We start from the raw sequence: 12,223 nt of genomic DNA on the forward strand, positions 1-12,223 counted from the left end.
CTTGAAGTACAATCCATGGGGCTCTGCGCACTCTTCGTGAGCCCCCTCGTGACACATCGTGCATTGGATCCACACAGTACAAGGCGTTGTGTTGCTCCATAATTCTTTGCGCGCGAGGCACTCCCTGTGACATTGTTTGCTTGTTAATCGCTTCGCAGAACGTTTTCCTTTCAGTGCAATATTCTGTGATAGAACACTGCCACCAACAGCCCTTTTGTTCGATTTCCCGCTTCATTTTCTTGAGGCCATACCCGACTCCTTGGGAGGTTTTGCTGCAACTAGCTTCGCCTTGTAAGGCGATGAGGTCAAAACGGTGCTTGTCTCCGACTTCCCTATTTTTGCATTTTCTATAGCAGGCACAGGAAAAATAACTTGAAAGGTCGTGTCACTATGAGCAGGCTGTTCAATGTCTTCGGTAGAAGTAGGCGGGGAGCAGTTAGCGCGGGATTATTGGCGTTGACCGCAAGTCTGATGTCCCGCTGTGCTTGCCAATGGCGCTTCATCGAACACAGGATCATCGAGCGGCGCACGAGATAATTAATGGCCAAACATCACGCTTCCGCAATACATTGGCTACGTTACTGATGTTTCCTGATCGTTCAAAGGCTTTGCTTACCAGCTCACCTACATCCTCCATCGTGATGCGACTCCCAATGTTGCTCAGCAGCCACTCCCAGCATGCGTTGTTGTAGGCATGTTGTTCAAGGCTTTGAAAAAACCTTGCGCCAAGTGGCTGTAGCTTGCGTGTTTGACTCAAGGTGCTTCTTGCAAAGCACGTATGGACCATGAGTCTCCAGTCGTTTTTCCCGCCGTTGAAGGGCATGCATAGTCACAGAAAAGGCTCTCGGTGCAGCGCGAACGGAATGTTTTCGATGGCGCGCGTTTTTACAGCGTTCTTCATATTCGCCTCACTCTATGCAGCCCTCGTAGTCTTTCGTTTGCACGTGCGCGGCATTCTAGAAAACGGGACAAAAAAGTCCGAGCTAAAGAATGCACTTTGCGCGAGCAGAGACTGCAATTGCTTGCTCCGAGCGACGAACTGTCGTGTTTTGCCCCTTCCATAGGCTCCTACTCAATAAATTTTATAGTTATGAATATTATCGCATAAAGAACTGTAATTGTTTCCACAGCTAGCCAAGGAGATGCAGTAACAACACAAATACGTGCCTTGTCGCAGTAGTTCATGGCTACGCTGCTGCACAGGTCCAAAGAGACGGGACAGCCACTCCACGAAAGTCGCTCCAGAATTTTTTCCGGAAAAGGGCAACGCAAAATTCCCGCCGTTTTTAACATACATTTAGTGGACACTTAGCGGAACCTAGTGGTGATTTAAGAAACCTACTTAATCTAAAAGATTTTATGCTAGATGAGACACGTCTCATTTTGCCCAGCCGTATACCCTCATTAACACTCGGTACAAATTATACACAGATGGCAGGAAGATTCAGCGCCTCACAGCTTTGGCCGTGATATTCAGTGCTGCCGCTTCGTTTTATGCCGTCTTATTTTCGTCCTAAACACACACACTGAGATTTCCTGAACAAATGAAGGGCGGTAACTTGGGCCTGTTGGTTAATGACAGAAAAGGAAAATATGCAGTGCATAAAAAGCATGGATGACGGAAGAAAAACAAACAACGCAGTGTTTGTCTTTCTTCTGTCGTCCATGCGTTTTTTGTGCGCTGCATATTTTCTTTTTCTAGAACAAATGATACGTGGCGAAGTAATACTGTTTCGCGGACGCACTACTTCTGCAGCCTCTGCTGCGTTTCCTGCTAAGTACGAAACGGAGCAGCATCCTGGCACGCTGCGAAGTTCGCAGAGTGAGCAACCCCGTCGGAGCTCCCGTCAAATTATGAACGTGCGGCGACATTATCGAGCGACAGCATCTTGGCACGCTTGCAAGGTCTGCACTGTGAACGGCGGCGACTGTAACTGAGAAAAGAGCCAACGCTTTAAAACTATGGCCGCGGGAGCATTTGATATCTGTTTCTCTGGCATACTGTGCCTCCTGGGCACACGTGAATTTCAGAAGAGCTAAATCCTCTGCACATGTCTGCACTGACTAGGGCAATATGGGACTAGGAGTTCATGCAACATCGGGGTGGCGCCGCAAAATTTCGGGAATTTTCGCAACCCTATCTCGAAACCAATGCAATCAGCAGCAGCATGATACCAAGAAGCAAAAACGGCGAAGAAGGACAGCGATCCAGTAGACTGTCATCACACAGAAGTTGCGTTCTCGCTTTACACCGTGTCAAAGCATGATGTCCTCTGACTGTCACCTTACGTCTGTAAAAATAGAACCAGCATGGCATTTCATAACAATTAAAGGTACGCATACTGCACTAGAAATTTAATACGATTTCCAGCACATGCTCACTGTGTGCCACGACCACATGGACAAGCAATAGGCATTACAAACTTTGAACATATGCTGTGTAACCAACTTTGATACCAATTAAGCTGACTGTTCAAGTCATAGCACTCAAAACCGTAACCTTCCCAAGATTATAAGCGAAGAATATAAAGCATATTCCTGAAGTTCACAATATGTCGTGAAATAAGCAGTAAAATTTATATTCAGAAATAAGAGGGAAATGACAGGCACAAACTTGATGCCTCTGTTCTCTCATACGTGGTGATAAATCAATTTTTCACAAACACAAAGAAACTACACCAGACAGCAGATAAACACTTGCAAAGAGAACTTTCTTTACTTATTGGAAGCGTAAAACAAGCAATACAGATGTGCGCGCAAGTGCAAGTTCGTCCAGTGCCCGATGACGCAAGCAGGGTTTCGAAGAACAGCACAGGCTACGACTCAGAGGCCAACCACAGGACGCTACGCAACTTTCAAACCACAGAAGTTGTTCACAAGGGCAGAAGAAATAGTCGGTTACACACTCCGAAACGCCATGTCGCGAGTAAAGATCGGAAGAAATTGCCGTCCACAACTGTAAACTTGCCTGGCACATTACACCTCCAAAAAATATTTACAGCCTTGTCAGCACACCAGTATGCCATTGTAAACCACAGAGTGTTAACTTGCTTTGGAAACACCTTTTCCGCAATTTTTCAATGGTAACTATGCTTTGCATATCAGTGAATGTTGAAGGATAAAAAAGGTTGTTGATAAACTTTCCAAACAAATTACTAAAGCAAACAATGCACTGTTTTCTTGCCAGTGGGAACGAAAGAAAATATCAAAAAATAAAATGCATTTGCTGCTCATTTGCGCAAATCATTATAGAATAAGGCTCAGAACAGAATACCAAACGTTTCTGCGACCTGTACTGTGGCATCGTTATTTAGGAAAAAGAGATTTCAATCATTTCTTTGATTAACAACACCAAACTGGTATTGGATCTGCAATTAACTCAAACAAGACAAACTTCAGGTAGAAAATGATGCAGACAAAAATGTAGTCATGTGGAATTTCACATCAGGGCAAATATCTTGTTCTCTGGTGCCACATTTCAACTATCTGGAACACGGTACCCCTTATTTGCCTTGCAATTACAATGTTTTGCATATATGACCAGTACACAATATAAAGGTTTTTGTGAGAAGACATTCGGTGGCTTGGCAACAGGACTGACATGGACAAAGAACCTGCCCAGGAACCTTCCTCTCCAGTGCTCATCCTTCAGTTCATGTCAACAGCAATCCACAACAATGGCAACAATATATTTCAGTACAGACCATCGCAGCTCACCACCACAGCAGCAGGCTACTGACAGCATTCACAAGGGAAAAAGCTTCGTCTATAACCAGCTAAAGCAGACACATAATATCATCTATAAGTATTTACTGCATGTGTAGCTATTTATGTATATCATAGTTATTTCGAAAGCAGCAGGAAAGAAAACACGTCTGCAAAGCCCTCATGTTATGCTGAAATGGCACATTCAAATAGCCTCTTAATGCACTTCCTTTCCATTACACATTTGTCATGCCTAATATAAATTACTGGCTATAAGATGCACTAGCATACACACAAGGCAGTCTTCCAACGATGTCCCAGACTTGTAGAACATCAACTTCCTGCTGCTGAAGGCGCTGAGGAGAAAACTGACATGTACCAGAGATTGCTCACAAGTCTGGCAGTCCAAACAGCATAGAATCATGCCCTTGCACTGCAGAGTTTTCTACTGCAAGAACTATTAGATGTTCTTGGCTCTTATTTGGGAGATGCAAATAGCATGTAGTGAAGACCTGCTTATGTTTTTCTACTCAAACGTCATGAAAGAATAAACACACTGCGTTCAAGCCAAAGAAATAGCAAGCATATGTGACAGTGCTTGACTGCAGCTGCTTCCAAATGCACTCATTTGTGCTCCCCTTATACAGCATGTGACATAATTCACTGCCAGTTGTAATTGTCCAAATCAGAAGACAGCATTACTTAGTTAATCAATGCACCACCAAGTTTACAATTTTAAATACTGACATTCAAGATAAAAATTATAGCCTGGCTATAGTGTTCAGCTTCATATATATACACTGTGCACTGTTGTCATCTTCATTCAGGCATTAAAACAGGTTGCAGGGATTAGAAATGTGGTCAAGGCAACAGGATAGTGTGGTATGTCAACAAAAAAAAAGGTTATAAATCTGAAATAAGACAAACCATTCAGCTATGTTTTTGTGGAGGTTTCTGCGTGGGGTAGGCCAGCAAAGATGCTTCATTTTGTTGATGCTCAGTATACCAATATAATAAAGGATGGATCATGCACAGTTCCCATAACATCAATACCAGAACATAATAGATACATTATGAAATCTCAGCATGTCCAATGCTAGAACTATAAAAATTTGTCTTCACACAGCTTTAATTTTTTCCAATCATCAATGACTTGGCAACACTAGGTTGTTACAGAGAATGTAGCAGTTTACCTTCTCACACATCTTCTGCTGACCACTGACAGCATCCTCTGCTTGACTGTGCAATCATTCTAAAGGAAGTGTTCCTGTTCCAATGTGTGAACGCAAACTCTTGCACATTTAACACAGCATAGAGTCTGTACAACACACTCACTAACATAGATGCTTTCATGCTACACGATCAAGGCGCCATCTTCTTGAGCTCAACACAGTGAAATTCAGATGGCCAGATTTCTTTTGAAGGATGTGCTTGCTCAGGGACAATCCAAATGTTATGAATATTTTAGCACACTGAAGCCATGAACAGGATGCACACAGAACACCTTATTTCTCATCAAAAACACAAACAGCCAAACAAACAAGATGGCAGAGCCTGTGTGCTTCACTGAATGTCGCTTGTCCATGACTCTAAGTCTTGACACACAAGCTTCTGCTTTTGCTTCACCTCACCATGGCAGCACGTTGTCGTCCATGCGTCCTGCTGCTGCCACTATGGCTATGGCTTGAAACTGTCTCAGAGACCGTCTAACTCGGAACCGCAAAAGTCACTGTACAGGTCCCATGCAAACCCTCGTGACTGTGTGTATGTGTTGTGGTGGTGGAATAGCAGAGATGAGTGGAGGCTTCAACATTGCCCTTCCTCGCACTGTCTCAGCGCTCTGTTCGTTGGTACCTTCGGCGAGGCCGGATTGGCAGGGCACTTGCGCCGCGGTTTCCTACCATGGCGCGTGCCGCAGATGGTGGTACGGACTGGTCAGAACGCTGGCACTGCTCCGTGCAGACTCAGGATTTTTTTTTCTTCTAAAAACCGCCGCCCATTTTCGACACCCCAGGCCGCGGTACGATACCGTCTCGCCTCACGGGTCGGTCTTGCCAGGGGAGTCTACAGGGGAGGACGAGTAGAAGGACGGCTGTGTTGTGTACAGCGGCGCGCCCACGACAGGCAAACCGCCAACGCCGTTGCAATAGGAGGATCCCGATGATGCCTGGGAACGAGCCGTAGAGGGGCCTTGCGAGGATTGTGCCGAGCGGGGTCGCTCTGCTCGCTCACGCTGCATGAAGCTGGTGGCCGCCTCAAGAAAGTTCATGGTGGCCTTCAGGATCTCAGCTTCTTCCTGGGCGCGCTTCTTCTCCAGCTCGAGCGTTTCTTCTTCCACCTATGCAAGCAAAAAGACGAGATCAATTTTAACATATACCTTACACTAATGTGTTGTTGGTCTCAGCTGGTGCTCACGAAACGGCACCAAGCCTCGCGGCAAACCATCGCCTCCTGCATGCGCAATATCATCGACATTTCCATTTGAAAGGGTGCTGCATCACATGCGTCTGAAGCATGAAGGCATGTAGAGTGCTTGGAAGGCTATTCTAGCTAAGGGCACAATGATGTGCCACACTACACGAGTTTCGGAAGCCTGGTCCAACCAGATGGTGCTTGAATGAAGTTCACATATTTCCAAGCAGAGCAATCCGAGCTGTTTATGTTCTGGAGATGATGACCTTTATTTAAAGCTGCTTGATTTTCTTGCTCATAATATGACAAAGTGACTACCACCTACCGTACAGTTAAATAATTCACGACGATCGTTATTCACTTGGAGTATACAGACAGGAAAGTATTAAATGCTACTTCAAATAATGTTTGCGCATATACAGACAGGAAAGTATTAAATGCTACTTCAAATAATGTTTGCGCAACCACTGTTCGACGACTGGAGACCGACAATGTTTTACGCAGGAGTGCCTGCACTCGCCTCACAGTGTTGGGGTTTGGAGGCGCGAGCTCCTTTTCCAAGCCATGCACCCTGAGAAACCAAGTACCAGGCCGGCTATCATGATGTCATTGCTGTTCTTCAAACTTCAGCACCAAGTGTACCCTTATGCGTAAATGTGAAAAACATGTACAAGAAAATCCTACTGCCATTGTTTTACATAAAAATTTGTTTCATTGTCACTACAATGGCATCGCTTGCCATTTTTCTAAAGCTTACGGCATCCGCATTACCATGAGTTTGTAAGAGTAAAATGGTCATAGGTGCCGTCGGTACCTTCGCAGCTTTGAAACTGCAGAATGAAAGAACCGCAAAAACACATAACACTAGAGAACTCCGGTCATGCTCTCCTGGATTATGGTTATGACCTCTCATGATTATTCCTGATAGCTGTAACCATCGTTGACCCGTTTCATCACGACTCCGGACAAAAGCTCACCACACTGAGCCCTTAAAACGCTTTGGTATACTTTCATTGCCTTGCATTTTTCGACAGCAACACCAGCACATTAGGTTAGGTTTAAAACTAGGTTAGGTTAGCTTAGATATCGCTTAAAGAGCAACTCCTGATAATTTTTTTTAACATTTTGAGTTGGCTATTTCATTATATTTCTTGGACTTCTCTGTTTTAGTTCTGATGAATAGTTTTTCAAAATAATGGTGAAAAGAATTATAAAACAGAAAAACCCACGAAACCAAAACTGACTTTCGACCAAAGTACGGCTTCTCGAAAGATCAAAGTATGACGTCACAAAGCCCCTCTTTGCGTGCTGATTGGCTACACAGGTGACTGTGACACCACTGATTACTAGAGATTAATAATATTTGTCTGAAATGACCAATAACATGCTGCAAATTGTTCCTTCAGCAAACGCAGAGCGAATATCAAAGGGCCTGCAGTTTGTACAATCACACGCAAAAAGCTTCCTGAAGAAGTCGCCCCAGTTATCGCCACAGAACAGGAAAATTTTTAATTCAGTAGCATTGAAACAAAACCCAATCCGGCTGCAAAATTTGGCACAAGGTCAAGACGACAATGGAGAACCGAGGGTGAAAGTAACCGTAAAAAGAGTGGAGGTCAAAGAACCTCGCAGTAGCTCTTAGGTTAGGCGATGTAATGTACAGCATCTTTCGATGACATCGGCATTGATTCATTAGGTTAGGTTACGGATATGGCTGGGTTAGGCTATTTTACATTAGCTTTACGGGTAGGTAAGGTTGGGCTTAAGGTTAGGTCAAGTTAGTTTTAGGCTAGGTTAGGTTTTAAACAGAGGCACTAATAATTCTCAACAAAAGTCCCCCTCATACACCTTTGCTTCCGGACTATGAAAATATAGGTGAGCAAAGAAAAGGGTAAACAGCATAAAATGAAGGGTTTTTTTAGCACAGGAAAAATACGGTTACCTCCGATAGGCTCATGCAGTTAAATATAATGACCCTGGCATGCTTTTGTCTTGTTCGGTAAAAAGACTGGCAGGCTTTAGTGCGGTGAGCTTGGTCAAGGTCAATTCAAAATATGTGACCTTGTGCGTAGTCAGTTTTATCAGGGATTCAACAAAGCTGCATAGTAATATGCCACAGTCCATTATAAGATATTACTTCACGCAATTTTCCATGAAAGATTCAGCGGAGAATGCAGAAAAGCGAGAGAAAAACAAAAGAGGGCAGTGCTCAAAATTTTGCAGGTCTATAGAGCATACAGCATGGCGTCATAGACCGACAATACAGGTACACAACAGAAGGGCTGAAACAGGTGTTCCACTAGCTCATTTTATTGCCCTCATTTCGTTGCAGCGATTTTCACAATGAAGCTTCGCAATAAACTGTAACAATGAGGGCAGCATAAAGGTAAAAGTAACCATTCTAAAATTAATCTGCTAGCGCTTCAGCGAAAATGGTTAATGGCCTGAAGAAGAAGGCACGCAGAATTTTCCTTGTCTTCAGCGGGATTGAAGAGGCAATTTACATGGACATGGCAGGACCGGTCAACGGGATAACAGCCGTAGCATGCACGGATGAGGAAGAGAAATTAATTAATAGGGCATCAATTCGATACCAGGGAATCGCCCAGGCGGCGGTTGCTTTAGCAATGCTTTCCCGGAAGCTCTAATATGTGATTACGAACTCACATACTGCATGCAGGAACTATACCAGAGGAAGGACTGGCAAAAAAGCAAGAACAATACTTAAAAATAGAGAAGACCCCTGCAATACGGAACCCAGGACACTCTGCAGATGTTGGAAACAAAGGTGCTAACATCGCTGTCCGCGCGCTATTATCCCTGGTCCCCACTCATTCGCTAGAACATAATGATTTGGAGCCGTTATTAAGCTATAAGGGAGTGACTTCAACATTTGAGATTAACAAGGAAAGTATACACCGCATCGGACAAAAATCTAAACAGGGAGCAAGGGGTCATTCTAAGGTAATTACAAGGAAATAAGGAAGGCTAACTTACACCACATAGTATGGGCATGCCAGAACAATCCAGATACTGCGAGAATCAAAAACCCCAAAACTGAGGACTGCGAGGCGGTGCTGTCCTGTTCACACCCGGAATACCAGCTTTGGATAGCGAACCGGGCAAGAGGGCGGCAAAAGCCAATGGGCTCCTGCAATGAGGGCCCACACGACTAACCTCGATATATTCTGTGCATTAAATGTTTTTTTTTTTCATGCACTCTTCTGCACATGTAACAACACCGGTCTGTAACGTGCGCAACACGCGAGTGCACTGCTGTCGCTGCATAGGGAGTGACAGCTGTGGCTACATAGCAATGCAAAAAAACTTTCAAAGTCGTTTTCTGATTTTGCAGTGTACCTATGATGTTGCGACTTGGTTAAGAAAAGCCGAGTACAACCGAGAATAGAATACGAAGGTATGAAACATCATTCAAAGGGTGATGTATTTTTATAATGCCGTTATACGTGCGTGTCGGAGTCACCCCGGCTGGGCGTAACGGGGCATGAATGCAATCCCTAGTAACACAAGTAAACTTTCTGAAAGATTTTTGTCATTTCACAGAGAACCTACGGATGCAGCCGTTCCTTACCAGTTGGAGATGGCTTTGAAGAAGAGTGTGACCTATTATGCAATGTCATTTCAAAGCTATCCTTTCAAAAGCAAGACCTAAATGTGTACTGTGAATCTGTAGGTACCCCCAACAGGCTATCAGCAGCGTGTGTCTTTGAATCGCACATCCTTCTCACAGAGTTCACTAAATGCAGTTGTTCAAAACAGACAGCCTAAACAACTCTATCAAAAGCAGTTCTCAAATGCCATGACGAGCGACCGAAAGCAAACCGTGTACCGTAGCAAACGACAGTGCCGACACCTCCAGCCGCTTCCGGCGTCTACGAGCGCCCCCTATGTTTGTACAAACGGTGTTGGTCCAGAGAAGAGTGTCTACAGGAGAAAGCCGAATTACGACTATTTCACAGCAAGACTGGAGGAGGCAGGGAGCGTGAATGCAAATGCAAGCTCCCGTGCTTTCAAAAGACTGTCGAAACTAGTTGCAGCGCTTAGCAGCCACACTACTGACGTAGAATTCCCAAATGGAAGGAGACCCTCCCATTGCTTTGTGAGAGGCTTGATCAGACTAAACATTATTTCCTTTATTCAAATCATCCTCGTTTTGCAGACAAAATGAAAGTGTACACAGCCTTTCCCACTTCCCAGATCTCCTATGTGGTGGCACATACCTTCAAGATTCTCCGAAGAAGATCCAGCTCATCCTCTTTGCGTTTCTTCCGTGGATCCTGCTCGCACTCTTCTTCGCCGTCTTCTCGCGTTTTGCGCTTGTTGCACCTGCAGTCGGGACAAAAATAGAAACTTAATTCTGGGCCTCGACTTCTCTCACAGCTGTCTACCATTCCCTGCCGTCTGTTCCGAGGCACAGTGCTGCGTTTTTTGCCTTCGCACAGCTGCACATATCAGTGCTACTCACCACGCCGTAGCAGCTTGCTGACTAGGGTAAAATACGAGCTCTAGCTCGAGCCTGAAACCCCTTCGTTGGCACAGCGAACATTCAGTGCATTCCGGCAGCGGATCGGAAAGGAAGCGTCGATTTAAGGGTGTACTAAAGGCTGACAAATGCAAATATCAGAGTAAATTTAAAGGCAGTCGTTAAAAACAAAGGTTGCTGATTTAGAACAGCATTCCCACAACTAGTTGGCAAACTAATGTAGTAGCAATGCCAGAAAAGACCACTCAGAGTAGATGAAACTTTGCAAGAAGCCAGGATTATCATTGAATTGGTCACTGTAACCACAGCCTAACATCGGAACGATGTGAGCAGCTGCAAGGGAAACGATGAGCGCACACATAGACATCACAATTGCATTCCAGCGCTAGGCCAAACAATTTCAATATGATAAAATACTGGCTTCTTCATTGTTGGCGCCTATCGATTGAGAGTCAATGCAGCGGTTCCGATGCGTCACTCACTGCACCAATGTGCTGAAACTATTACGGTGGAACACTGAGCACTCTGGCGGGAGGGTCAGTCGAGTCCGTTTGCTACTTGCTACCATCCTTATTTGCAATGAGTGACAGATATGAGCCTCCTTCAATAAGACAGCACGAGCCGTAAGTGCTGTCTTAAAATATTTCACACAGGCTAACAAGTATGCTTCGCCCGTACAGAAGTGCAGTCATTCTCTTTTGCTGATATCACTTCCAAGCAGATAAGTTTAAGCGGTAGAATAAAAATTGGTGAATATTTATGGTGCCCTTAATGAGACATAAAACTTGTGACCAACATATGCATTTTCTAGATGTATTTTTAATTCACATGCTATTTTGGTTCTAGTTTCCTTCTTTCTAGTCTCAAGAGCTTTTCCTTAAGCTTTTCCTTAGGAAGTAGATCCCAAACCACAATAACACAAAACAATATTTTCCCTTATAGTTGTATTCAAGAGGCTTTATTACATTAAAGGCGAGAAAACAAAAAAATTATTTTCTATTTCAAGACTCACTTGTCATTTTCGTAGCATATGCTGACTTCCGGCTCTAGAGTGATGTCTTCGATGGGCTCTCTCTTTGGTGCTATGGGCAGCCTATTACTGAAATACAGAACACGGAAAAAGAAAAAATAAAGTTGGATCAGAGAAATTCAAGCCAGATGTGAGGTGAATATCTTCTTTCAAAAAATCACGTCTTTGAAATCAATACCAAATTATGCCATGAAAATCTTGAACAATGTCATTGCTATTACTACTATAATTCAAATAAAGCTGTGTCCCTATTTTGCAAGCAGGAAACCACCCTTACTCTTCTGTTATCTTCGCATCAAAACAGCATGACCTGGTCACATACAAGCAAACAAATGTGCTACGAGCCATTAAGTCTGGCCTACCATACCCCAAACTATTACAGAAAAAAGAGCACTTATTTTAATTGTATGTTTTCCGGATATTTGCTATAATCACATTTGCTTGAGAATTTTGCAGCTCTACTTGGTCCGGACTCTAGTCATTCTAAAAAAAATACAATATTTATGTACTTGTCAGGCATCAGAAACCACAGCACAAAGCTACAAATACCAGCATCACATCAAATCACATCA

General features: G+C 44.0%; 1 protein-coding gene across 3 annotated transcripts in view; it reads right to left on the reverse strand.

The window, feature by feature from the left end:
* Nucleotides 1-2,690: 2,690 nt before the first annotated feature.
* LOC144093785 (uncharacterized) overlaps nucleotides 2,691-12,223 on the reverse strand; it is a 121,031-nt gene continuing 111,498 nt past the window's right edge. For all 3 annotated transcript variants that reach the window (XM_077627491.1, XM_077627490.1, XM_077627492.1), the window contains 3 exons: nucleotides 11,634-11,720; nucleotides 10,359-10,464; nucleotides 2,691-6,043 (listed from right to left, as the gene is read on the reverse strand). In XM_077627491.1, the coding sequence (XP_077483617.1) occupies nucleotides 5,744-6,043; nucleotides 10,359-10,464; nucleotides 11,634-11,720 (493 nt within the window). In that variant the 3' untranslated portion in view covers nucleotides 2,691-5,743. The remainder of the gene's footprint in view (nucleotides 6,044-10,358; nucleotides 10,465-11,633; nucleotides 11,721-12,223) is intronic.

The sequence above is a fragment of the Amblyomma americanum genome, chromosome 6 (assembly GCF_052857255.1).
Source record: "Amblyomma americanum isolate KBUSLIRL-KWMA chromosome 6, ASM5285725v1, whole genome shotgun sequence".
NCBI classification, from domain to species: domain Eukaryota; kingdom Metazoa; phylum Arthropoda; class Arachnida; order Ixodida; family Ixodidae; genus Amblyomma; species Amblyomma americanum.